Consider the following 25,017-nt stretch of genomic DNA (forward strand, 5'->3'; position numbering starts at 1 on the left):
TGTGAAATGTGGAGTGAAAGGCCATAAAGAGCTGAGATCAGTTCTCGGTCTTTTTATTTCTACAGCAAACAGTTTTTTTACATCGCTGCAAACTGATCACACATTGATGTTAACATAAAAAAACTAAACAAAAAACCTTCTGTACAGTTCATCATGACAGAACTAAATACAATAAGATCAAATAAAATATATAAATACAGGTGTGAATATTACATGAGCGCGTGAAGCCAAAGAAAGACTGCTGAACATGCATAGTGAACAGTCTGTAAGGAACGCCGTCGCGTCTGTTTTAGATCCAGCGACGAGATGACAGATGCGAGAAGATTGGTAGGTTTTCACCAGTTTGCAGGTTTGCTTTTGCGGTAAAAACTCAGCTGATTAAATGAGCGTGCTGAAGGACGATGAGAAAGAAAAAGTTAAATCCTTTTGAGTACCAGCAAATTCACTGTGTTGTTTCTGTACATTCATTTCCTTAAAGAAGCAGAGTTGGACCATTCTCAGCGGATTTCAACAAATCAGGAATCAGCATTATTATTCATTATTCAGAGTATTATAAAGAAAAAACTACAGCAGATCAACTGACCATGAAAACCAAATCAGGTCCAATAATTAAAAGCTGATCAGACTGAGAAACTTCTTCCCAATCAGGGAATCGATGAAGTGCTTCACAGCAGGAATCCACCACTTAAAACTTTACAGCAGAATAAATTAAACACAGAGTGTGTACCTTTTCCGTACGAGCGCCTCCTCAGAGTCGAGTGATCTCATGATGTTAAAAGTGCACTTTAACAGCCGAAGAAGCTCCGGGCTCTCCGCGCAGCACTGAGTTGACGCGTGCCGCAGGTTCATGCAAGCCAAAAAAATAAAAAGTCTGCTTTTCCGTGAAGCAGCGGTCAGAAAGTGTATGTACAAAACACCTTTGATTTCTTTGTGGTTATTGCAGAAGCTGTGAAAGAGGAAACGAGTAATACTGTGTTTGCACGGTCACAAGTCTGAGAGCGACGCGGCCCGCTGGGGACGCTTCTGCTGCAGATTCACATTTTTTTGTTTGTTTTTCTTTCTTTTCTTTTTTTTAAAGAGCCGAGAGTGACGGCGCCGTACATCCCGTTCACTCTCCGCAGTCCACAAATGTAAGGCCTGTTCTCCCCCAACTCCTCATCTGCTGTATTTACAAAGTGCTCAGACACAAATAGAAGCAGGAAGTTAAAAACGACACAAACGTTACGGCTTTTAACAGGCTTAGCTTCCACTCCATGTAGCGACGGTGGTTTGTGTTCTCTGTTAAAAGATCTGCACGAAATGTGAAGGATTGTCAGTTCTGTTTAGACATGAGATCTGTTTTGTAATCGTGACAGTTTGGGTTTTAAGCCACTCCTAAAGAGAAACGAGCACATAAAAAAAAAAAGAAATTACAATCAAATATGAGCCTTGAACTAAAATGCTCACATAGGACTTCCTCGTTTTGTGTTTCTGTCCATTTCTAATTTTTTTTCCGCCTTGCAATATTTGGTCTTCATGCCCTTAAAACAGAATTCACTGCACACTTTATGGGCTTGTTGCCATCACTGGGCCAGCCAAATGACATTTCATCCCAAACTGAAGATGATCTGAAACATTTCTTTGATGTGAATATTTTACACTTATAGAAACAAATCTAAAAGCAGAAGTGATGAAGGAGAAACAGATTGGAGCTGATGTGGAGATGGTGGGACCCACAGTAGGAGGAGAAAGCGCCATATCCTAAATCCAAAAATCCAAATGTGTCCAATCCTTCCCCACCAACTTGAAACCAGGACAGCAGTCCGGTTCAGATATTTCCAGAGCGGAGGCGGATGACACGAAGGAACAAAATGAGTCGAGAGGATGAGCTGCAGAGCCGTGATGAGGAGGGTCATGCTCAGAGACAGAGAAGTCTGATCTGGAGTCTTGGAATGGATGAAACCACCTCCATTAACTGTGAGAGGAGACATCTGAGGAACTGCTGCTATTGCTGTTTGTCGTCTGAGCACGCTTGATGTACAGGTTCAGTAACTTCATCTGCAAAAGGAAAGAATTGAGAAATTACTCTTTATATCAGCACAGGACTGTCTTAAAGAGGAATAAACTTCTTCACGAGTCAGATAGGGCGATAGGAAGCAAAAAGTACACAATATTTGGCTGGTTCCTTTAAAATGATGAAAGCACTCATGACATCTCGTCATGCAATTAAACTGAGCAGAGTGAGGCTGAAACATGAAAAGCTCAAACACCTGCAGTTCCTCTAATACTCACTAAACGCTCCAACAGAAATAAACAAGTTTACAGCCTGCTTCAAGAATGTCTTTATGTAGTTTACCACTTCAAAACAACTCTACAGGTGGTCAATGCAATTATAACTCACTCCATTGTATGGTAGCGAGACTTAAAATTAGGGCCGTGGCCCCCCTGACTGACAGGTGGATAGCGACACAGGTGGCTGGAGCTGCTAGCTGCAGCCAGTTGAAGTCCCTAAACTGGACTGAACTGGCCTGGACTGTTTGTGCTGGTGACCGGCTTCCTAAGGATACCCTTCGGGGGGAAACAAACAAAAACAAAAATCCCCCCAAAAGTTATTCTAATGGCTGTCAGTCCACATCTTTACTGATATATGTAACAATCAGTTAACTATAGAGGGAAATACAAAAATATGATGTAGTAGGAGAACCACAAACTGTTTTGCAGGAGAATCTCATCACAGGGACAATTTGCTTTGAACAGGATAAAGAACTCAAAAGTAATCATACACAAAATATTGGCACAGGCACTTTTTTAAAATATTCCCTAAAATGTAGCTGCTGATAAGAGGAAGGATTGTTATTAATGATTAACTGCATCCACTCAAAGTTATTTTAGCACTAAGATGATATCTTAGAGTGCAGCTGAAGACTGCAGCGGTGACTCCGTTTAGATAACCAGCTGACCAGGTGGTGGTTAGTAAAGGGGAGAGGTGGAGGTGGGGGGGTTGCAGTCAGGTGAACCTGACCCTCAGTCCTTAACCATTACATAACTCAAGGACACTTTAGAAGGGCAAATATGACCCTGTGCTTTATAATTTGAGAGCCAGCTGAGAAATAACAACATGGGAAGATGATAAGGCTCAGCGTCTGTTCAAGTGCTTTCGTTGTGAGGACATGCAAGTGGAAAGACTTGCAGGCGACGGTCAGTACCTTGCTTCCCGTAAGCTGTGCCAGGTGGGGTTTGAGCTCCTCACCAATCACAGAGTAGATAGCCACCAGACAGAACACACTGGCCTTGCGAACGCTGCTCTCTGTGTTGTCATAGCCCTGCGGAGAGACCGGGGAGCATCAGGTATCAAAGGCGCGTACACGCACACATACACACACCCACATACACACACCCACACGAGGTCAGCAGGAACGTGGGAGGGGTCGCCAAGAGTGCAGAGTACACGCAAACATTTCCAGGGACAAATAAGGCAAATAATTCCCACTGTCCAAATATGAACATTGTCCAAATAAGCCTCTGTGGCACTGACACGGATGTTTCTGCTCTGTCTGTGTTATTCAAGCTGAGTACACCAGCAACACATTTAAAACTAAAAACTCGGTTTATTCAAGTTTCTGAAATGTGAGTTTTTATTTCACAGTTTTGGAGGTTTGATCAGTTTTCAGCCTGCAAAACAAAAACAATCACATTCCATTCAAATCTGCACTTCTGTTTTGGGCTCAGACCTGCAGGAGTCCGGGGATGATGTCGGGCAGCAGCTGCAGCAGTGATTCCTTGGCGATGCGTTCAATTACTTTGGTTTGCATCTTGATGGCTGCCAGGTTGATGGGGTAGTCGGCCGTCTGCACTATGGGGCACAGCACCTTGATGCACTGCTCCGGGTGAATGGAGCCGGCCAGCGTCGCCGCCGCCTCCTCGGCTGCACGCACAACCTAAAAACATGTTTTTTATTTTTAACAGATTAGGCTGGTAACAATTTTATATCACACATCGTAAATCCAATCAGCTGGTGTGTTATTGAGGCAACAGCAGGATTTCTGTATCACAGGCATGAGACTAAGTCAGACAAAGCCAAAGTCTCTTTTCCCCCCCAAATTCAGACATATTTAATTTCACTGTCCAGTTTAGCATTTTGTGCTCAAGTAGAGAACTTCAATCCCATAAATGTTTCCAACAACCAACAGGAGCTCTGTTCTGTCAGTCAGTGTCTCCCTTTTTTTCTTTTGACTTACTTTTCTAGAACAAACAGAGAAACGAGGCAGCTGCGTTCCTCCTCCACCACTCAACACTTTATCTTCTTGTAAATTTCCACCAGGAGCATGATGGGAAAAACAAAAAAGACTGAACGCTCCTTTTTGGTGGCTGGCAAATTGTCACGTTTACAGGCCGATTTCGATCTGAGAACTTCCCCAGAAAACGTTTACATTTTAAACTTATTCTAATGTATTCTTACTGTTGCACTTTCAGTCCTGATTTTATACTTGAACCTATCATGGCTCTTGCTTTAAACTCAGATATTTTTCCACAATATATCCTCACCTTTATGCTTGTATTTTAGGCTTTTATAAAGCTTTTTTTAAATGACTCGTCTATGATTAAAAACATCTTTTTATGGTCTTCTGGTGTGTGGTAAGTACAGTGTGGGACAGTACTGAATTTTGCATGTTTCACAGATTTTGTGAAATTTTGTTGGCTGCAAAATGACACACGTTTAGATTAACGCAATTATTGAAAAACTGAATACAGAAAAAGCAAAATAAAAAAAAGGGAAAGTTTAAAGATAAAGAATAAAAACGTCTGGGATTTATGAACCCCTTTAAAGAGTGCTTTACTTCAGCACACTTTACACTTCTTCAGCAGGATATTATTCATTCATGCTGAAAAACTAAATTTCTGTGATCGATATGGTTTTTTTGGTTATCTGCACATTTCATCTCAGGTTGGTTGAGTGCATTTTTGTGTATTTTATGTTCAATTTGCTATCAACACGTGATCTGTGTTTACCCACACTCTGTACCCCTGCTGCACACCTGACCGACATGAATGGAAAATTTCTCTACAAGTAACCCTGAATAACTGCTGGAGTGAAGGGTCGAAGGTTGGACTTATTGTCTTCACTTATTTCAGTGCTCATATCGATAACCACTCTGTAAAGTATTAATTATGAGGTTATTGTGAGCTACAAGAGGGATTAGAAATTATTAGAAACCAATAATCATTAATCTCATTGACTGCAGGCTTTTTGTTTATGTATCATGAATGGCATTCGTCTTTCTCACATGTGCTCCTTCATGTTTAAGTGAACACGCTACTCAGTCTTTAAAGACATGAGAACCGCATCACTTTCAACACGGCACGGCCACATTCAGATATCGATGACGACTTTATGAAACAAAAATCATGCTCGGTGCCTTCGGTGCTTTTAGCTGAGTGGTGGGAGCTGCGTACCTCCTTGTGAGAGTCTTTGTGCGCCTCCAGCGTCTTCATGATGGTCAGCTCGGCATAGTTTTTAAAGCGGGCAGGCTGATTCCTCAGAATTTCCTTCAGCACTCGCAGAGCCAGAGCTCGAATGGTGTGCTGCAGGAAATGGGAACACAAAGAATATCATCCACACAAAACTACCTTCAGTTTCTTCAGATTACGCTGAATCAAGACAATGAAAACACAAATAAAGGAGACAAAAAAAGGGATTTACATGTACACAAACTATCGGGTTACATACATCTTTATCACCCAGGGTCTCCAGCAGGAGGAGGAGGATGGTTTTGAAATGTTCGTCCCACACAGCCATGCTGTCTTCCCGTGTGATCTTCAGCAGCTCCACCAGGGCGCCTTTACGCTCCTCTGAGCGCTCGTTGTGATTGGACAGCTCCTTCAAAAGATCGGCCACCAGGTCTGAGTGATCCTGCCCGACTGCTCACCGAGAGGGGACAAGAAGAAAGAGTTAAGAATTGAATTGAACTGCCATGGGCTAATAATCATCCATCAACCTTTTTTTGTTTTTAAAAGACACCTAATGTCTTTTTTTTTTAATCACACATCCAGATTTTGGATCTGCAATTCCTCCTTTGGCGGTTGTTGGACTTTACTAGGGAGGTGTGATGAGGTGCAGGTATTTTTGCACATGTATTTCCCTTTCCAGGGACCACATTTTGGGAGGAGGGTACTTAAACTGAACGTAGAAACTTGATTTGTGCCTGATGTGGCTGTGACCGTTGCTGCTGAGAGTCAAGATGGACATGTGATTGGTGCAGGTGAATTGCGCAAAGCTATGAGCGCGGTGATGCATAAAAACCATCAGTATATTACAGGCAACAAAGAAACTCACAGAAAAGTCACTGAACTAGAGCATGAAAGCCTCTCTAAAGGAGTTTCTCCTCCTGCTGCCTACCAAAGACTTTTGGCTTTTGCACTGAGGGAATGTGATAAAACATTATTTTAAACTTTTTTTAATGAACATTATTTTGTTCATAAAATGGGCAAAACAGACTCTACTTTTCTACTTCCAGAGTGATGCTGCTGTTGTTACGGATCTCTTACATAACATATAGAAATGTCTGTCTTGAAACAGCTAATATGTTTAGTAGTCAGCACTAAATGTAATTAGAGTTTTTCTATAGGTTTTTCATGTCACGGTCCTGGGTCGGTGACCCAGTGTTTTCTGTTTTGTATTGTTAATCTTTGATTTCTTGATGTCTTTGTTTGTTCCTAGGTTTTGGTTCTGTGTCAGTATCGGGCCTGAGTTTTCCATGTGTCCCTTTTAGTTCAGTGTCTAGTCTGTGTCTTGTGAATTGTCTCTTGTTTCCTGTTTTACTTTGAAGGTTTATGTCTGATGTCAGTGTATTCAGTTTTGCTTCCCATGTCTCGTCTTGTCAATTACTTCCAGCTGTGTTCCCCACCTGTTTGTAATCTCCCTGTGTTCTTCTGTGTGTATTTAAGTCGTGTCTACTCGTGTACTAGTTGCTGGTCTGTCTGTGAATCTACTGTGTTTCATCTGTGTGTTCTCCCTGCTATCAACCTCCATATGCCTTTGCTGACTCTCCTTCATGTTCGTGTTTGCTGTTCAATAGTTTAGTTTGTCTCAGTATAGATTAGTTTTGTTCCGTTTTGCCATTTCCACCTTTGTTCTACAATAAACCACCTTTGCATCTCAGCGAGTGCCTGCACGTGGATCCTCGTTTATTTTCTCCTCACGGCTCACTCCATTCACCGTGACAGTTTATGTTGCATGGGTAGCTGTGAGTCAGATTCTTTCCTTTGACTTTAATAAATACCTGCAGCCTCAGGTGGCATGCAAGAAACTGAGAACAACGGGCATTTTCATGCATGTGTCAGTCTTCATGAACTTCTCTGGATCACTCAGGATGTGACTAATTAACATTTACTTTTGTTCTTCCACAGATCCAGTAAGTCCTGTAAGGTGGACTGTTGAAAACAGCCCATCAATCCTGTGCTCCACCTCAGCTGTCAAATGTATTCATTACAAAAAAAAAAAGGCTGCCCTGATCTCCAAGATCCCACACAGTTCCTGTCTATTTCTAGCTGAAGTCTTTAGATCAGAATGTTTCTGTTCACTGTTTTCCCCTCACTTATCGGATCTGGTCAGTTTTAATCCACCATTTTTTTTTGCCTTTTGGCAGACTGTGCTGGCCATTACTGGAATGAACTGGCTGATATTCCATTCATAAATCAAATTCACGCGTTGTTAGTAGATCACCCACAGAAAACTTCCGTTCCCGTCAGCAGCCTCATGTTATTCAAAATGTGTGTCCTCGGAGGATGCAGATATCTACAGTTTGAGCAGTTAATATTAAAAATATAAAGTTAACTTTTTCATACGATAGATCTCTACAGTCAAATTAGATGCAGTGAAAACATTAGAAACATTCAAATATTACAGCTGTAAGCAGAACCGCTTGGACTTTGTTAACACAGAGGTGGAGTTAAAAGATGGAGAGACGATGAGGGGAGCTGAGCGAAGAATGCAAACACAAGTGGAGGGTGAGTGGAGTGGAGGTGCAGGGTGGGCATGTTTACCAGGAGCAAAGACCTTGGAGAGTGCCATCTTGTTTTCACCGCTTTCCTGACGTCGGCCTGGAGAGGAGGGAGGAGGAGGAGTAGGAGGAGGGATGAAGGTGGAGGTGGGTGGGGGAGGGGAGGGTGGCAGAGAAAAGGATGTGATGACACCAACAACAACAACAAGTGAAGCACAGAGCGGCTGCGACAGAGCGGCTGGAGGCTCACAGGTTTCTTCTGTCTGCTGTAAACACGAGCTGGCTGGTTCAGGATGACGTTTGACAACTAACCGAGTGAAATGGAGGAAATTCTGCCATTTGTTGCCTCAACATTGTTGCTCCTTTGTGTTTTCACAACGACATCACGTGCTCACAATGCACAACCTGACGTTTGGCTGAATGACAAGAAAGGCTCACTTAAATCTGTTTTATTTCACAGGAGGACACCTCAGATGGTAGCGTGTGCAGACCTATTCTGCATTACCTGCATGTTTAACAGCTTCATGTTTGTTTAACAGAACTCTTTTGTAGAAACATTTTCGTACTTTTATTGCTGACATGCAATATGACAGTAAGAGCTGTTTTTTCTTTATACTCATTCTGTGGATGTCGCTATTTTCTACCACCAGAATAATCACGAGGCTTATTCAATATAGATTTCAGTTTAAATGTCACACTGCAGACAATGTATAATAATCACAGAATTAAACTACTAAACTACTAACTAAATACTTGTTGTATAGATGGGGAGTGGGTGACATTATTTTTGCTAAGGTTAAATACGCGAAGGACCACAAACTGAATAATTGAACTGATACATTTCTGGGGAAAAAGTAAAAAGTTAATAATATGAAGACTCTATGAACATTTAAAGCGGTCTACATTTTCCTCTGTAGGTCAGTTCCAGCCTTAAGCTGCTTCTTATTCGTGTTTTGGAACCTGTTTTGCTTGAGGATGCTGAGGGCCGGATTGACTCGGTGTGCAGGGGTGCGGCCCTCGGGCTTTGTTTTGCCCATGTGTGACCTGGAGTGTTTTGGTAAGGGTACTCCAGTTTTGGATATATCAGTTGTGGATAAGTCTGCCTTCTCTTCAGTATAAAGAAACTAAATGGTGCTCATCTCATGGAGCTTGGACCACATAAAAAGACTGCCTGAGATGTTTTCTTTGTATCGAACTACATCGCCAACCAGAAGAAAAACGCAGCTGGCTGACATTACTAGATCTTGTCATGATGCCACGAGCAGATACAGTACTGTGCAATAGTCTTCAGTCACCCCTCATTTTTTGAAATGTTGCTTTCAAGCAAGTAATTTTTAAAGTGCTCTTTAGCAACAGTTATCCAGGCTTTCTGGAGGTCTTTCTGGAAGTGTTTCTTACTACACTGGCTACTTTTTAACTTTTTCAGTCCAGTCCTTGTACCTGACCATTTTCAGAGGCATGTTGGTTGTTTGTTGAGCCACATAACAAATTCTAACAGCTAATGCACGTGTGACTGGGGTACATAGGTGCTTTGAGCTGTAAACATAAAAACATAAAATCATAAAAACTCACAGTCTCTGAACTGTTCCACATCATCATCGAACACGGCCTCCTTCAGGGCGCTCTTGTCGTACGTGCAAATGGTTTCTCCGTAGCCGTATGGGGCAAATTCTCGAGTCCGCGGCCCAGAGAAGGAGCGCGGCGATGGCGTGTTGAGCAGTGAAGTTTTGTTGTCCAAGGCAGTGCGACCGCCTTCCACCACGTCTAAGCCGAGCCGGGCATCAGACCCAGGAGAGGAAGCTACTCCTTCTCTCCCTGCCTGCGAGATGGGAGAGGGATTAGGCAGTGGTATAAAGAAGATCTGGAGCCATTTTAGCTTCAAATAACCATAAAAATATGAAAGCAAACCAAACAATATGCAAAAAATGACACAAGCCTCACAAAAACAAAGAGAGTATCCGAAGACAAATCAGTGCATTACATACACAGTCTGCCTGCAGTGGCTACAGAGGCTGAGTCAGCACTGATTAGTAGATGTGATGTTCTAATATAGTCAATAGACGGAACTTGGCAACAAGTTATCGAGCATTAGCTGACAAGTTAGAGCACCCTCCTCTCATCTAAACATGGTCACAACTGCTCTAAACACCACCCAAAATAGTGGCGACTAAAATGTTTAAAAGGGTTACAGAAACCAGAAGGAGATACTAAAAGCACAGTTATTTCATGGTCAACATACAACCAGAAAGCCAAACCACTTTTGAGGTCTAAGAACCTAAAAACTGTTTGAAAAATGTCTTGAAAAATGAAAAATGTAATGCAGCAGTGTCTTAAAAAAGGATCAGAATTCATTCTAAGCATTTAATGCCAAATCAAATTCCAGATTTTTCAGAACTGGTTCTGGATATGAAGCTTGTGGCTTACTGCATCATCCCTCTTTGCTTCCCGTCTAATAGGCTCGTTCAGATCCTCCTGGCTCCGGTAGGAGAAGCTCTGGATGGCTTCAGTGACGCCACGCAGCGAGCTGTAGATCTCGTCTGAGTTCATGTTCTCCGTGTCGTACTCCATCATGCTGCCAGACACACAGACATAAAAAGAAACGCATGCATGCACTTTTATATAAAATATGCAGCAGAAGCAAAATACAGCCACATGAATCTGCAGACATATGCATGCGAAGAAGCTGTGCTCTTGACAGACAAGCAGAGTGATTTAGAGCATGAAAGGTCAGGACTGACATAACCCTTAAAAATTATGGATTTTCAAAAGGATGCTTCCACTTTATTAGACATGATGGTTTAATGCATGAGCAAAACAAAAAAACAAACAAACAAACACTCTCAGATGGTTTGGTGAACTGGGTAAAGAAAAGGATGAGAGTGTGGATTCCTTAAGCCACAATCTCCAACGTGCCCGCCTCATTACCTGGGTGAATACGCTCTGCGCAGGACCCTTATGGTGGGGGCAGCAGAGGTGGAGTGAGGCGTAGGAGGAGGAGGAGGAGGGGCAGGCGGGTGCTTTGATAGTCCGTCGACACCCCAACCCCATAACCGACTGTTGTCACAGCGCGGCCGGGAGGGAAGGACGGACAGACAGGAGTGAGAGAGCAGAGAAAGGTGGATGGAAACCGACAACACGAGGAGAGAGCACGGGACGAGACAAGAGAGGGGAGGAGAGAGAGGAAACAGCAAGTGCGCAGGAAGAGAAAAGACAAAAAGAAACTAGTCTGAGCTTTAAGGTTACGGGAAAGTGTTAATTAAAGAGGAAAGCAGAATCCCGTAAAAAGTGAGCATGTCGACTTCATCCGTGTAAATAGAACTTTTAACTGATTTTAAGTTGGAGAGTCTCAATGTCAAGGTTGTTTCCTTGTTACCTCACCGAAAGTCCTGTTCTGACCATAAAGGTGCCAAAAACAGACTTCTCTGTTTTATAGTTAATGGCAGGTCATTTTTTTAACACAATTCATCCATTTGGATTTTATTAAAGCATAAAGAAAGCACATTTTGTCCCTATTAACATAAAAAGAAGCATGTATCAGCTTCCAGGATGGAAAAATCAAGTGCAGTTCCTCTAACATCAACCAGAGGCACCAAAATACAGCAGAAAAAAAAAATCCCGTTTACGGCCCTGTTCAAAAACAGTTTCGGTCTCTACAGCTAATCTCTACCTTCATAATAATTTCCCCCAGGGATTAATAAAGTATTCTGATTCTGATAACGACTGTACAGGGGTGAATATTTTTACAACACACTTGTTTAAATTGTATTACGGTTTAAAGTTCGTATTGTCATGGCCTGTTTGACAGACAGGTGGCTGTAGCTGTTACCCACCCTGTTTGTTCTGTAGGAGCATTCTGTAGCATTTTAATGCGATTATCTGAGCAATAATACGACTGCTGTGCAGTTAATTGTGCAAACAGACTGTCCAAGAAGACTGAGCTCCAGTTTCAGTGAATAAAATTCTAGGACTTTTATTAAATGCTACACAGCAATAATTAATCTGTATCTGTGTGATGCACCAATATGGCCTGTCGTTGCTAGCTAGCATCTTCTTGCCAGGTCTGACTCCTTGACTCCTGACTTCTTCACCATTTCAGATAAATCTCAGATACACAAATGCAAGTGATCAGAACAGGACTTTGAGGAAGCAATCTGATCATGGCAGCTGGGCTGAAAGTGTTGCAACGCTGCCCAAAATAAATGTTTTTTTTGCCCACATTTCAATTCAGTGTGGTTTGTGATATTTATGGGTGAAGCTGGGTAAATTAGTTAATTGTGAGACTGTGATTTTATCTTGAAAGATAACCTTGAAAAAGCATTTTTGTGCTGCTAATGCTCTCCATACAAGGTGCACTGCAGGTTCAAGTGCAGTAACAATAACTTAAATAACTTATCAATGTTTATGGGTTTCTGCTGGCAGATAAAAGGACAATCCAGGCAGAGTGTGTGTGAGCTGAATGAGCTGCTCAGCGTGGAAGAATGAAACTGGATTTTAGGTAAGTGGGCTGCATTATGCTGTAAAAACAGCAGATTAATGCAGCAATCACCCTCCTCTGGTTTTTTTTTTACAACATGATCGTGTATGACAACTTCAAAGGCTCATTTATCAGTCGCTATGCAGCAAAACTTTTAGCAATCAGACAATTGGCAGGAGGAGTTTTGTAAGATTTCTTTTGTCTTTGTAAATAATTGCTTCTTTGTTTTCACATATGTGTTATGGGCTGTAATCTCTAGAACAGCTCACTCAGTCTCAAGCTACTACCGACCCACCTGGCTGCGCGTTACTTTGTCTACAGGTGACACATGATGATAGCACCAGTATTCCCAACAGTTAAAACACAGCCATGCATCGACACAGTGAGTGTGTCATTAAGGACATAGTGTCATCAAAGGCGGCTGCCTACCTTGGAGAGAGTCCTCCATGGGAGCAGTTTGTCGGTGAGGTGAGAGGGCTGGTCCTGCTGGGTGTGTGACGAGCCGGCATTCGGCCAATAGTGTTACTCGGAGAGCCCTGAATATCAACGACATGAAATCACATACAACGTAACATCGGAAACAGAAGTCCACCTCAAGTTCAATCAGTTCAACTCATCTTAGAATACCGCAACCTGGGTGACTGTAAAATTTTTCCCCTCAGTGACATAGAAATCTTACTGACCACATTGCTGCTGGTGTTGCTCGTGTTCTTCAGGTGGTTGTGCAGCAGTTTGGTGGCGCCGTCCTGGAAAGTTTTGGGCAGTGCTCCCAGCAGCATGGTGAACTCTGGGGTGTTGAGCTCAAACAAAGCAATCAGCACCACCTGTGCCGCCTGCAGGCAGCGAGCACAACAAGTTAGGAAAGAAAGCAGAACTGCAGAGAACCTTCAGATACCTTCAGGCTTTCATGGTTTCAGAAGCACCTCGGCCAGGTAGCTACCTGCTCATTATAATGCACATTAGCAACCTAGTGTCTTTAAATTAGCCATTTTAAAGCTCTCGTTAACACCCTATTCTTCCTGACGATATTCTCCCAATACTGGACTATTAACTGAAGAGTTTTCCATCTGGTTGCTGCTTTTAGACCAAACGTAAGGAAGCAGCTGTACCTGAATTATGATCTTCAGAGGAGGCTATACCTCCACTCTAAATCATGTTTGACTGAATATGAACGAGCTACCCATTCTAATTCCTGAGGTTCACTCACAGTTAACTCACATTTACTTTGATAAATATGAATCTACAAAAGATTCGCTACTCTAACCACTGGGTCTTCTTCAACCACGGCTCCCAACTATCGCAGTTAAATGATGCTATTCCAAAGTGAGGAGTCACAGGTCAAAAATGAGGGAATTCTACAGAATTTACAGGAAGCAGGGAAAGGGTTATAAATGCTGAACTGTACCAGGAAGCAAGAAACAGGTGAATTCCTAACATTGACATTCTCCTAAACTTCAGTGCATCTTATTCTAAAAAGCCGTTAATGATACTAAAAAGTTTCAGGTTCAGTTCTTACAGTTCAGTTCTCAAGGTTCAGTTCTTATGAGGCCATGAGTAAAGCATATTAAAATCATAATTTATGTACAAGATCTTCTTTATTATCCAATAAGCAGTAATTATGAGTATTGGCCAAAGACTCCTTGTTGTATCCTAAAAACTGCAGAACATGCTCGTGTAGAATAAGGCATCACTGAGTGCTTTATGGCTAACCCTAGAGCCAATAGGCTAATATGCACACTAACAAGGAACTAGTTAATGCTTAACATGTGTATTCCAATATCAAGCACATACAGTGGACATTATGACTTATCAAGTTAGAATAACAGTAATGTTTTACAATATTTTACAGAATTTGATACACAGGTTGTTGCCAATGCACTTCTGAAACCATGGAAGACATTCTTTCACTTTCTGGCTCCAAGACGGGCTTCTTGGTGCAGTAATGGAGGCTTTAGCCTGTAGAAAAACATTTTTTGAAAGGTGAGAATTCAAAGATGCATTCAGTAGAAAACTAAAGGAAGAAGAATCTTTTCAGGAAAATCAGTGCTGCAACATGCAAGTGAGTAAAGATAAAGGAGAATGTACTGGTGTGCTGCTGCTGCTGCTGCAGGAGAATAGAAGTTGATGTTTAACAGAACAATGTTTGGTCTATTATTGGGAATAAGTTGTCAAATATGTCATGTTTGATTCTTGTGCAGGTTTCTGGTAAGAAGTGATAGAGAAATGACAACTACACACCAGTTTTACTTAGGGATGCACCAATCACAGTTTATATCGGCTATAATTCTGATTTCAATGACCCGATTGCATATTTATGACAAAACGATGATCGATTAAACATCCAATAGGTTGTTTTCAGGAGGAAAAAACTTGCCTTCCAGCATGTGCACAGCCCAGTTTGATTACTGTAAATATCTCTTTAAAGAATTTTCACACTTTATTTGAGCTTAACCAACATAGGGTCTAAAACATAAAATATAACATCCTGATACATCGGATGAAACAAAGGATTTTTTTGTGTGTTAAGAGTTCAGATGAGCTGATTGATGTATTTGTGGCTCCAAACGCAGCGACACTGCCCATCTCTTCTTTACTTTTATAATTTCCATTTATAAACTCACTATAGAGTATACCTAATATTCACCAGGAATAGCATCATACAAAATGAACTACTAGGGATTCTAATTTTATAGAACTACAAAACCGGGGAGACATCTTCTAGTTGCTGATAATTTGTTCATTTAGGATGGGCAGCAGTGAAGCTATGCCTGCACATTGTGGTTGAAGGTCGGCTAATATAGCATTGAAGGAACCAACTATCCCAACCAGTGTTGTGTGTTTCTCTGCAGTTGTTTAACTTAATTTTAAAGTAAAAACACACAAAAAACAAACATTTAAATCACCCTGTTGGCCCTCTCTTCTGTCTTTCACTTTGTTGGGATTAACAGTTCATGAACAGCTTTTATTGCACTTAGTGCAATAAAAGTGATAACAAGGTATCATCAACTCAATTAATGTTATCTTTGCTTTAGCTGCTCTGCTCTCTGTGTGAATATGTACAGTGAAACAGAGAGCACGGGAAGACAGGAGACTAACCTGAGCTTAAATGAGATGTAAGAAAAAATAATTACATAATTAACTCAAATGTATTTCTTTGTCGACTGTTAATTTAAGCCTGAATTCTTTAACAGAAATGACTCTTTCAGCGTAATACAGTGTATTAATACTGGTGTGGAAAAACAAAAAAAGGCTATTGGTTAGGATTGGTTTCGTTTTGATGTTTTAAAAACTCTCGGTTGCTTTTTAATTTTGCAAAATGAGCAAATTCAGCAGAAGTTTCTACTTGAGGTTTAACTATTAAGCTGATTCATAAAAAAAGATTTTAGGCAGTTCTCTTCATTTGTGCAATGGCTGAACTAAAAAGATGAGTGATTTATGAGCTTTACTGGGGATATTTAGTGTATCACAGTAGCACAAAGCACTTACAAGGTACTGCTGTCAGACACAAAAATCAGATTTGACCATGTGCTTCACTTTACCATAATTCCTCAAATATTTAGGGCTAGATAGAAAATTCAAATGGTTATTAAATGAGAATTATTTTGTATTTTTACAGCTAAAACTACAATGTAAATCCAGCCGGCCTGTATGACACTTGGGTGATAAAGGGGTGACATCCAGCTCTTGGTGCCACTATTCCCGACACACATATCTAAACTCTTCATGTTAGCATGCAGATATGCAGGTGGATGGCAGGTTGTTAGGGTGAGTCAAACAGTGTTAGGCACAAACTATTAAAACAAAAAAATGAGCATTCCTATTAATGTTGCACTGCAAAATTAAAATCCATCCAAATGCATTCAAAACCACAAGCTTTCCTGGAGAACTACGAATGTTAAACAAAAGTCTTTCCAGGTTGCACAACAAGCTCAGTTTATTTAGTGAGTGATCACTTTGCCAGGCACACACTGACTTTATTTGTTCAGCAGAACAGCTGGAGTGTAAATGGTGAGTGACAGGATGCCGCAGTTGGCTTTTTTCTTTTTCGCAGTCTTGGAGGTTTGGTGGCTGGTTAGGTACCGGGCAGGCGGGGCATTGCGTGCTTGTTGTGATGCAATTGGCTGCTGAAGAGGGCTCTACCTGCTTACACCTTTCTTCCTGGTTGCCCTCAGTTGACTGCAGTAAGGCTGCAGTGCTGGACCTGCCTGCTAGCTCCTCGCTCACCCAGTTATGAAGGGTCTGGGGCAACAGTGGCAAGGCAGAAGGGGCATTACAGAATGGCACAGGACCCCAACCATCATCACAGAAGCAATATTTGAGAAGATCTGTGCATGTGGATCCCCTGATAATAGATGCACCTATTGTATTCTTGTTGGTCTATTTACAGCATATCTAAAGATTTGGGCCCTGATTTGAAACTGGGTGAGGATTTCATTTGGAAGAGCGGCAGTGGAAAAACAAACAGTGAGGAACACAGAGGGAGAACATATGACGCGCATCAGACAAGGGAAAGATAATGGGCCATTGACCCAAGGCCATCCACACGGAGAGTGCCTATTATCAAAGTTTACAACTGCTGCTGGACAAACACAACAGGCCAAGGAACCCAAATGAAATAAAGGAGCAGAGGAATACAATATAATTGTTCTGTAGTCAACAATTTTCTGTAAATTCCAACCCCACATTTTTGTTTTTGGACACTTCACAGACAGCTTTACATGATTCAAACACATCCTTCAATACGATCCTTCTGTATTTTATACTGTTTCTTGGTTCAAGCCGTTTTAGGTCCACCGTGCCTCTTTAAAGGTGCTTTCGGTACAATCAATAAATAAATAAAACGTTCTAAAAATATCAATAGAATGTAAAGAAAGTGCAGAGATTAAGTAAGACATCTGTGTATTGTGTTGTAGAGATATCAACTGAAGATGAAATGGGGCCGCACTGTACTCTTTGATAATACTAGAATGAAATAATAACTAGAATACTAAGTGTGAGAGCCTTAGGACATATTTTGGCCTACCTTCCGCACATCTGAACTTTTTGGTTCAGTGGTCCAGGTGATGATGCGAGACACCGCGAGCCGAGTCTCGCTGGAGTTGACAAAGTCTGTGGGATCCATCTGCCGTGCCAGGGACTCGATGTACTTTAAAATGGCCACTTTCACCTGAAGAGACAAGAAACCTTTAGTCTTGCTGAAATTGCCGACCAAAAATCAACTTTACTTCTACTTTACCTTGAGGTTTGGAGTCTGAGTCTGATCCACAATAAACCTCATCAGAATGTTGAACTGCTGGTCAAATGGGAAGGACTCCCTAACACAGAGAAAGAGAACAGAATTCAATTCTTTCCTTCACGTGGCTTTTAAGCGGGTCTAAGGAAAAGCTGAAATAGGTTTCGAAAATATCAATATATTTGCAAATGATTGGACAGCAGTGTTTATATCAGTATAATTTGATGTTGCCTTTGCTTTAAATTTACTCTCTAAATTGCCATGCAGCAACGAGGGAGATATAGTTCATTATTTTCAGTCTAACTGCAAATAATAAATCAAAGTTTTAAAGGTCCACATTTATATTAAAGCCACAGCTGTGCATGTAAAACCCAAAAGGTTTGTTCATTTGTGAAAAGAATACACTAACAGAGAATAAAAGCAATAACTTTTACCCTGCAAACACGGCTTGCTCGACTACTTTTTTGTGACTTTTGCATTTCAAGATGTTAACTCAGACCTGAATTGATCCTTTAAAACAGCGGTCCCCAACCCCCGGGCCTCGGACCGGTACCGGTCCGTGAGTCGTTTGGTACTGGGCCGTGAGAGTTGAGGTTCAGGTATGAAATGTATAGTTTTCAGGGTTTTTATCGGTTTTCAGCGTTATTTTGTTATCGTTTTTATCGTTTACTCGGTTTTCCTTGGTCTTTTCACGTGTGTTATGAATAAATTTTCTTTTTTTCGATTATGTGTGTACTTGGGGGGTGTGGTCTACTACCACCTGCTGCAGGTAACACACTGACTGTGATCAGAAATATGAGAAAACAGTTTACCCAGTAAAATAGTTTTCATTTTAAACACAGACTTTCTTCAAAACTGCAGCAGCTTCCGACTGAGAAACTAACGGTCTGTTTTTATGGATCTGTATATCTTGTTGCTTTTATTGAAAAATAATGATCTGTATATAATGTGATTCCATCTGACTGAATTATATAAACATTTGATCCTGCATGCCTACTCCTTATCGACCAGCAATGCAATAGGAAGCAGCTATGACTGGTGTGACTTTCAGACCTTGTGACATCCAGGGCTTTCTGGACTTTGGCCTGGACTGAGCCAAGCAGGTCTGCGCCCATCTTCTTCAGCAGCTGGGTGAGCAGGACAAAGAGCCAGTCCTGCAGGTCCTCCCTGTGTACTGTGACGAAGTCCACGAGAGTTTCAAGGAACATGCTGAAGACCTGCAAATATGCACACAGATCATGCATTTAAAATGCAAAACATTTTTTAAGGAGGAAAAAATAATAAACTTGCTGTTTTTTTTAAATCTCATATTTATTTGCAGAATATGAATTCAAAAACAAACTTACTCTCTGTTGTTAAGTCCACAGCAAGGCAGAACATGCAACAAGGGACGCCTCATTAGTACCAAAAAGTCACAGCATACACATGTAATGTACCATGCATTCATATTGATGTCAGTGTTCATCCAAATCATTGTTTTAGTTGGTAAAGTTCTGATTCGTTACCTTGCTGTGAGGATCTGCAAACATCCGTGTGAAGATCTCACAAAGTCTCTTCAGCTCCACGCGACTGCAGCCAACCAACAGAACCAGACAACCAATCAGCCATCACCAATCAATCATCAATGACTCAGCTTTAAGCAAAAAGCCAAATATAAAATCCATCAGGTCATTGCCAGCGCATTTGGGGAAAGCAAATGATCATTGTGTACCTGTTTATCCTTGAGTTTAAATGCACCCGTGGTGATCTACAGTGTGTTTCCATGGGTTTAGCTAACCACCTGTTTTTAGATTTCCTTACAGTCTATCTCACTCTGGCTAGCAGGTTGCACACAGTTATTGTTCTGGTTCGCCACCAATCGGATGGTTGATTTGTTTAGTAAGGGTTATAGAACAGACAGACATACAGGCTGTTCCAACTGAGGAAGAAAGTCACCTGTAACTTGAAGAAAAGCGCAGGGAAACCACAGATTTTCTTCATGACTCCTTTGTTGTGCATGTATCCAAACACATTGGGATTTGCATTACTCAAGATAACCAACAAATCCAAAATCACCTCTAAAAGTCATTTGATGGGAAAGGGTCTACAATTCTGCCTATTTGAGTCCAAAGACTAAAATATTTGGATAGTCAATGGTGCTGTCACTCAGACTCCTTAAATTATGTTTTACTAACAGGAGAAAAGGTGGACAGTGACTCAAGAATTCATGACCAAAGTTCCCCAAAAAGTGAGCCTTTAAAGCACTTAAGATAGAAGGATTAGACTCTTAAATTTAAATGGATGGTAAGGAGAATATATTCAGCTGGGGCAGCGTTTTACTCATGTGGTATACACAAATGAATATGACAATAACAAAAGAACTGTAAGGGTCAAATTCACATTTGAGACTACACTGAAAAAGTGATGTTTTCTATTTTTGAGTCTAAATCAAAAACATTACACATTTGTAGTTCCCTTTAAAGCGCACAGACTTTTAAAAATGTATTATTAAATATATTTATAGGCTTTTCCTTTGCTGTTACTTAATTGTCACATAAGTTTGATCAGCTCTGTTCTTATATGACATAGATCATAAAACAACTACTACTGTTACAAGCTAAAGACAGTGAAACTGGAGCCTGTCCAGTCACAAGACAAGAGACTAATTGGCTATCCAGATAACTGACACAGAGACCCATGACAATAGCGACCTGGACAGTTGTTAGGTTTTGTATTGTTGATTGTCATTTATGCTTAGAAATATCTACCTATATATGCTTAGAGTTTTATAATTAGTTGTAGATTGGTTGAGGTTTGATCCTTAATAGTCTGCAAACTTTGTGTGCATTCCAGAGCACTCTGGGAGCATGGGAGAGGTCGTACCTTGTCTTATTGTTTTATGGTAGGATAAACGTATCTATATCTGTTTTAGGCTAAGTGCCTTTTGTTTAGATGAACTGCTGGACTTCCAGACCAGCAGGTTTAGGGAAGTCATTGATGGGGTCACACTCTGACCACACACACACACACACACACACACACACACTTACACAACACACAGGCAAGGTACTCCTTGTTTGTATGTAGACGTCATATGTTAATGAACCTATGTATATTCATGTAACCTCAATAAAAGAGCAGTGTTACGGGGGAGCGGACGAGAGCAACTGGGGTCAAGCGAAGGAACGGCGTTTGTCCGGTTCTCTCCCGTGCACGAGAAACATGAAGAACTTTGCCTACTTCCTGTCTTGCTTGCTGTGTAATTATATTGTCTTCAACGTTCCAGCGAATAGGTTCAAGCTACAAACCTATCAACAGTAAGCTAGCCGGGGGAGAAAATACCCGACAGAAAAAGGCGAAGCTGACTGGTTAGCGGTGGCTGAACTTTCAAAATGAGAGCGAGGAAATTATTCACAATAGAAAAAAATGTGAATTAATAAAAAATCAGGTGTAAAAACAATTGGGTAGCTGTTAATAAACCTGGACAGCCGTGAGTGGGAAACATTGTGTAACTCTGAGTTACAAGATCAATGTACGACGTGTGACCAAAGTTCAGAGAAGCTGCCTTGAAAAATCAAACACCTTATCTGATTTAAATTGGCCGATCTCCCGTTCAAGGTCATCTGCGAGTGCATCGCCAGACTTTCATTTATAGATACGCCGCTGAAAGCCACCTTCTGCCCCCATCAATCTTCTTTGTGATCTTTCAGGTTAAGTTTAAACAATTTTGGGAAGCAGATAAAGTCGCAGGGACCCAAATCTGGCAACTTGGGCGGGTGGTGAACAAAGACTGTATTCGTGTTTTTAGTGCACCTTGTACCCACTAGAGTTCAAGCTGTACCCGCTACAATATTTTTTCACAGAAAGAAGAGGACGATCGGACAACTTGAAATCTAAGTTTTGATTCTTATTGGATAATGAAATTATTGAATGCACTTTGTGTGCACCTTTGAACCACTCTGAAGAAAGATAATAATAACAATAACTAGTCCCCAAATACTAAAGCACATATTTCTTGCATATGTATTTTTATACTCCACAGACAGCTCGCTCCCACCTCAGTATTCTTTGGCTCTTGAGGAGGTTCTGCAGGCCCAGCAGGCCCTCCTTCCTCTCAGACCAGTTGGAACTGGCACAGTGGTTCAGGACCTCAGCCACATCCTCCGTCTGGCGCAAGTAATGTGGGATTCCTCCATTTCGTGACCCGTACGAGCGCTCCGAGCATGCGCTAGATGCATCGCTGTTGGCATCGTCGTCAGAGTACATCCCCGGGGATTCGTACCTCCGTCTCAATGTCTTCCTCTGAGAAGGGAAGACGGAGACTGAGGATTTGATACCGAAATACTGACCGGCTGTGAGGTAACAATCTTGATAAAAGCTTGCCTGTTGCATCTGGTAGCCATGCGGTTTTCTCAACAGTTTAAGAAAATTAAAAGTCCAAATTTGTACGTAGATGATATGAAATTCTTCTAATACATTTTAAAGCATTTTCTTTCATTCTTCCTATAAAAAGCCAGTCAAGCAGTGCCACAAGTAAGCAAAGGCCTTGCAGTGGGGGACACGTCAAACAGAAGAGCATATTTAATCTTATCTCAAAAAATGAGCAATGTGCCAAAACAATGAGGTTCAACACATTTATACCACAAAGACGTGTCTCTGCTCTGGTACCACAGATGCTCACATCAGGGATGCGATGGACAAACATTCAAAGTGAAACAAAAAAATAAAGAAAAATAAAGAAATAAGAAGGCTTTGGGGTGGAGGAGCGATTATGATGAGGCAAGCTGCATTACTGTTTTCTTAACTTGGTTAGTGCATGATGGCATGGATACATGGACAGAAATGCAAAATGACCAACTACCTTATTCCTGGAGTCTCCTAAAAGCTGAAATGGTAACAAACAACCAAGAGGAAACGTTTAAAGGAGGATCAAAGAAAGAGTGCAGTCCATTTTTCTGCGTGCAACACACATGTGACGAGACGTGTTAGAAATATATCTGATCTTAGTAAACGTAAAACTTTTTCATGGAGCTCCGTATTTCTGAAAAAAGGTCAGAATGATTGTTAAGTTTGGTGACATCTACTATTTTAGCAGTAAAGGAAGTCTTCACAGTGGCCTGAGCATCCATACTTACACTTGCTAATTAAGATTGTACAAGTGACACGTAAGGCTTCATGGAGAGTACAAGTACCTGGATAATTATACAGCACCAAATCACAACAAGAGTCGCCTCAATGAGCTTTATATTGTAAGGTAGACCCTACAATAATACATACAGAGAAAAACCCAACAATCATATGACCCCATATGAGCAAGCACTTTGGCAACAGTGGGAAGAAAAAACTCCCTTTTAACAGGAAGAAACCTCCGGTAGAACCAGGCTCAAGGAAGGATGGCCATTTGCCACGACCGGTTGGAGTGAGAGAAGGGTTTAATTTAATGTTTAACAAAGAACCAGGGATTTATTCAAGTAGGAGAACTCTCAGAACCACCAGTTTAATAGGTCACACTTGGGATATAAGAGCTCAAAAATTTTCTTAGGGATAAAATGTTGTTTGTTCTAGCCAAATATATTGTGATTTTAATGGAAGAGCTCAAAACATTAGAAATGGCTTCATTTCTGATAGTAGTAAAATACCTTTTAAGATTGTTGTCAGTCACCATTTTGATTGCCACAACCAGCTGCTTCTTACACACTCAGAAACATTTCTGTTTGATTTAATTTCACTTCAAATGTCTGTTGGAGGGGATGTGTGCAAACAGGTGCTTATATGAACATGTGTGCTAACTAACCAATCAACATGCAGCACTACCAGCTACATCAAAAATGGAGTCAATACAATACTGTACTTTTTAAAAACTAAAATACGGCCCTCCTTCCAAATTCACTCTTACTCACTGTGAACCATCTCATGAGAGCCCTCTTGGTAAATACAATTTATAGCCAATTAAATTTTATTTTATTTATTTAGTGCCAATTCACAACAACAATCATCTCAAGGTGTGTTATACTGTAAGGTAAAGCGCGAACAATGTTGGAGAAAACAAAAATCCCCCAAAACAGACAATCTTCTGTAAGCAGCACTTGCTGATGGTGGGGAAGACGAACTCCCTTTTAACAGGAAGAAACCTCCAATACAAACAGGACAAGGGGAGCGGCCATCTGCCTGGCTGATTGGGCATAAGGAAAAAAAGGGGAAAACATAGAGAGACTAGCAGTTTATGCTAGCTAGCTACCCCACAACAGTAGATTTTTTTATTTATTCTTTTTTTCCTCTGGTAATATTGAGACGACTCCTGCCACTGACTGGTGTTTATGTATGTCAAACCTTCATCCTCGCAGTAGAAAAATTAAACATTACACGCGGTCAGAGGTTTGATAAGTGCCCACAAAATGGGAACGCTAAAGCAGCAATAAACAATTTTCCAGTCTATCTCTTTGATTGGAAAAAATTATGCACTAATTTAAGACTTAATACATGAAAATATGCAGTGTGGATTTGAATAACGACATGCAACCATTAATGCAGGTAGATGACCAACTGCCCGGACCTCAATTGCTCATTTTAACATTTTATCTTATCAGACAGACTTTAAATCTAATAGTTTCTACATCCATTTTCTAATACTGGGGAACAATTAATTCTCTAGTTGTGTAGGTGACAAGGTCTCAAGAATGGGACAGACATAAACACAAGCCAAAAAGATAAGATATCTCATACTTGATGATAAAAGTTTACACAATATAGCTCCACACTGATAAACTTCTTAAAAGTGTTGACAGTAGAGACAAGTCCTTTTGTTTGCTATGCAACATTCAGTCATCTTAATTTAATATAAAAATATTTTTTAATGTTAATCACAAATTTTCAATTATGCGTCTCTTCTCTCACAAACCATCAACTTACCAGAGCATCAGCGACTGCTGCCTCCACCTCTGTGCCGGTGTTTAGGACCCTCATGGCATTAACGGACGCAGAAATTCTCGCTTGATGCACCAAACCGTACCGGTCTGCAAACAGAAACGGGAACAGAGGACAGTAAAGTGAAGGTGAATAAAAGCACAAATGCACACAGTTACTTACCTGCTTCTCTTACTTACTGGTCTCTTCAAGCAAAAAGAAAAATGCTGTGAATTAACAGCTGAAAATATATTTAAGGCTCCAACCACCAAAAGCAAAAAGAAAAGCAACATCCTATAGAAGAAAAACCCAAACAGCAGGTGACCAGGCCCTCGGCCAATAAGCACAGACATGCATCACAGCGGCTGTATACTTATACCTTGGAAGAAGAAGGATTTAAGAAACCAGCAATTCACCAAATAGGAAAAAACAAACGTGTATGTTAAAAA

General features: G+C 41.0%; 1 protein-coding gene across 1 annotated transcript in view; it reads right to left on the minus strand.

The window, feature by feature from the left end:
- Window positions 1-37: 37 nt before the first annotated feature.
- clasp1a (cytoplasmic linker associated protein 1a) overlaps window positions 38-25,017 on the minus strand; it is a 96,295-nt gene continuing 71,315 nt past the window's right edge. The window contains exons 26-44 of the mRNA XM_084907989.1: window positions 24,575-24,678; window positions 22,527-22,550; window positions 21,723-21,967; window positions 19,192-19,255; window positions 18,740-18,903; window positions 17,690-17,768; window positions 17,477-17,620; window positions 16,594-16,692; window positions 13,137-13,286; window positions 12,883-12,989; window positions 10,905-11,033; window positions 10,404-10,551; window positions 9,552-9,798; window positions 8,023-8,079; window positions 5,708-5,898; window positions 5,434-5,562; window positions 3,711-3,917; window positions 3,186-3,302; window positions 38-2,037 (exon numbers count right to left, since the gene is read on the minus strand). Coding sequence (XP_084764115.1) covers window positions 1,951-2,037; window positions 3,186-3,302; window positions 3,711-3,917; window positions 5,434-5,562; window positions 5,708-5,898; window positions 8,023-8,079; window positions 9,552-9,798; window positions 10,404-10,551; window positions 10,905-11,033; window positions 12,883-12,989; window positions 13,137-13,286; window positions 16,594-16,692; window positions 17,477-17,620; window positions 17,690-17,768; window positions 18,740-18,903; window positions 19,192-19,255; window positions 21,723-21,967; window positions 22,527-22,550; window positions 24,575-24,678 — 2,492 coding nt within the window. The 3' untranslated portion in view covers window positions 38-1,950. The remainder of the gene's footprint in view (window positions 2,038-3,185; window positions 3,303-3,710; window positions 3,918-5,433; window positions 5,563-5,707; window positions 5,899-8,022; window positions 8,080-9,551; window positions 9,799-10,403; window positions 10,552-10,904; window positions 11,034-12,882; window positions 12,990-13,136; window positions 13,287-16,593; window positions 16,693-17,476; window positions 17,621-17,689; window positions 17,769-18,739; window positions 18,904-19,191; window positions 19,256-21,722; window positions 21,968-22,526; window positions 22,551-24,574; window positions 24,679-25,017) is intronic.

Source organism: Perissodus microlepis, chromosome 16 (genome assembly GCF_051167445.1).
Source record: "Perissodus microlepis isolate ML-2025 ecotype Zambia chromosome 16, ASM5116744v1, whole genome shotgun sequence".
Classification (NCBI taxonomy): domain Eukaryota; kingdom Metazoa; phylum Chordata; class Actinopteri; order Cichliformes; family Cichlidae; genus Perissodus; species Perissodus microlepis.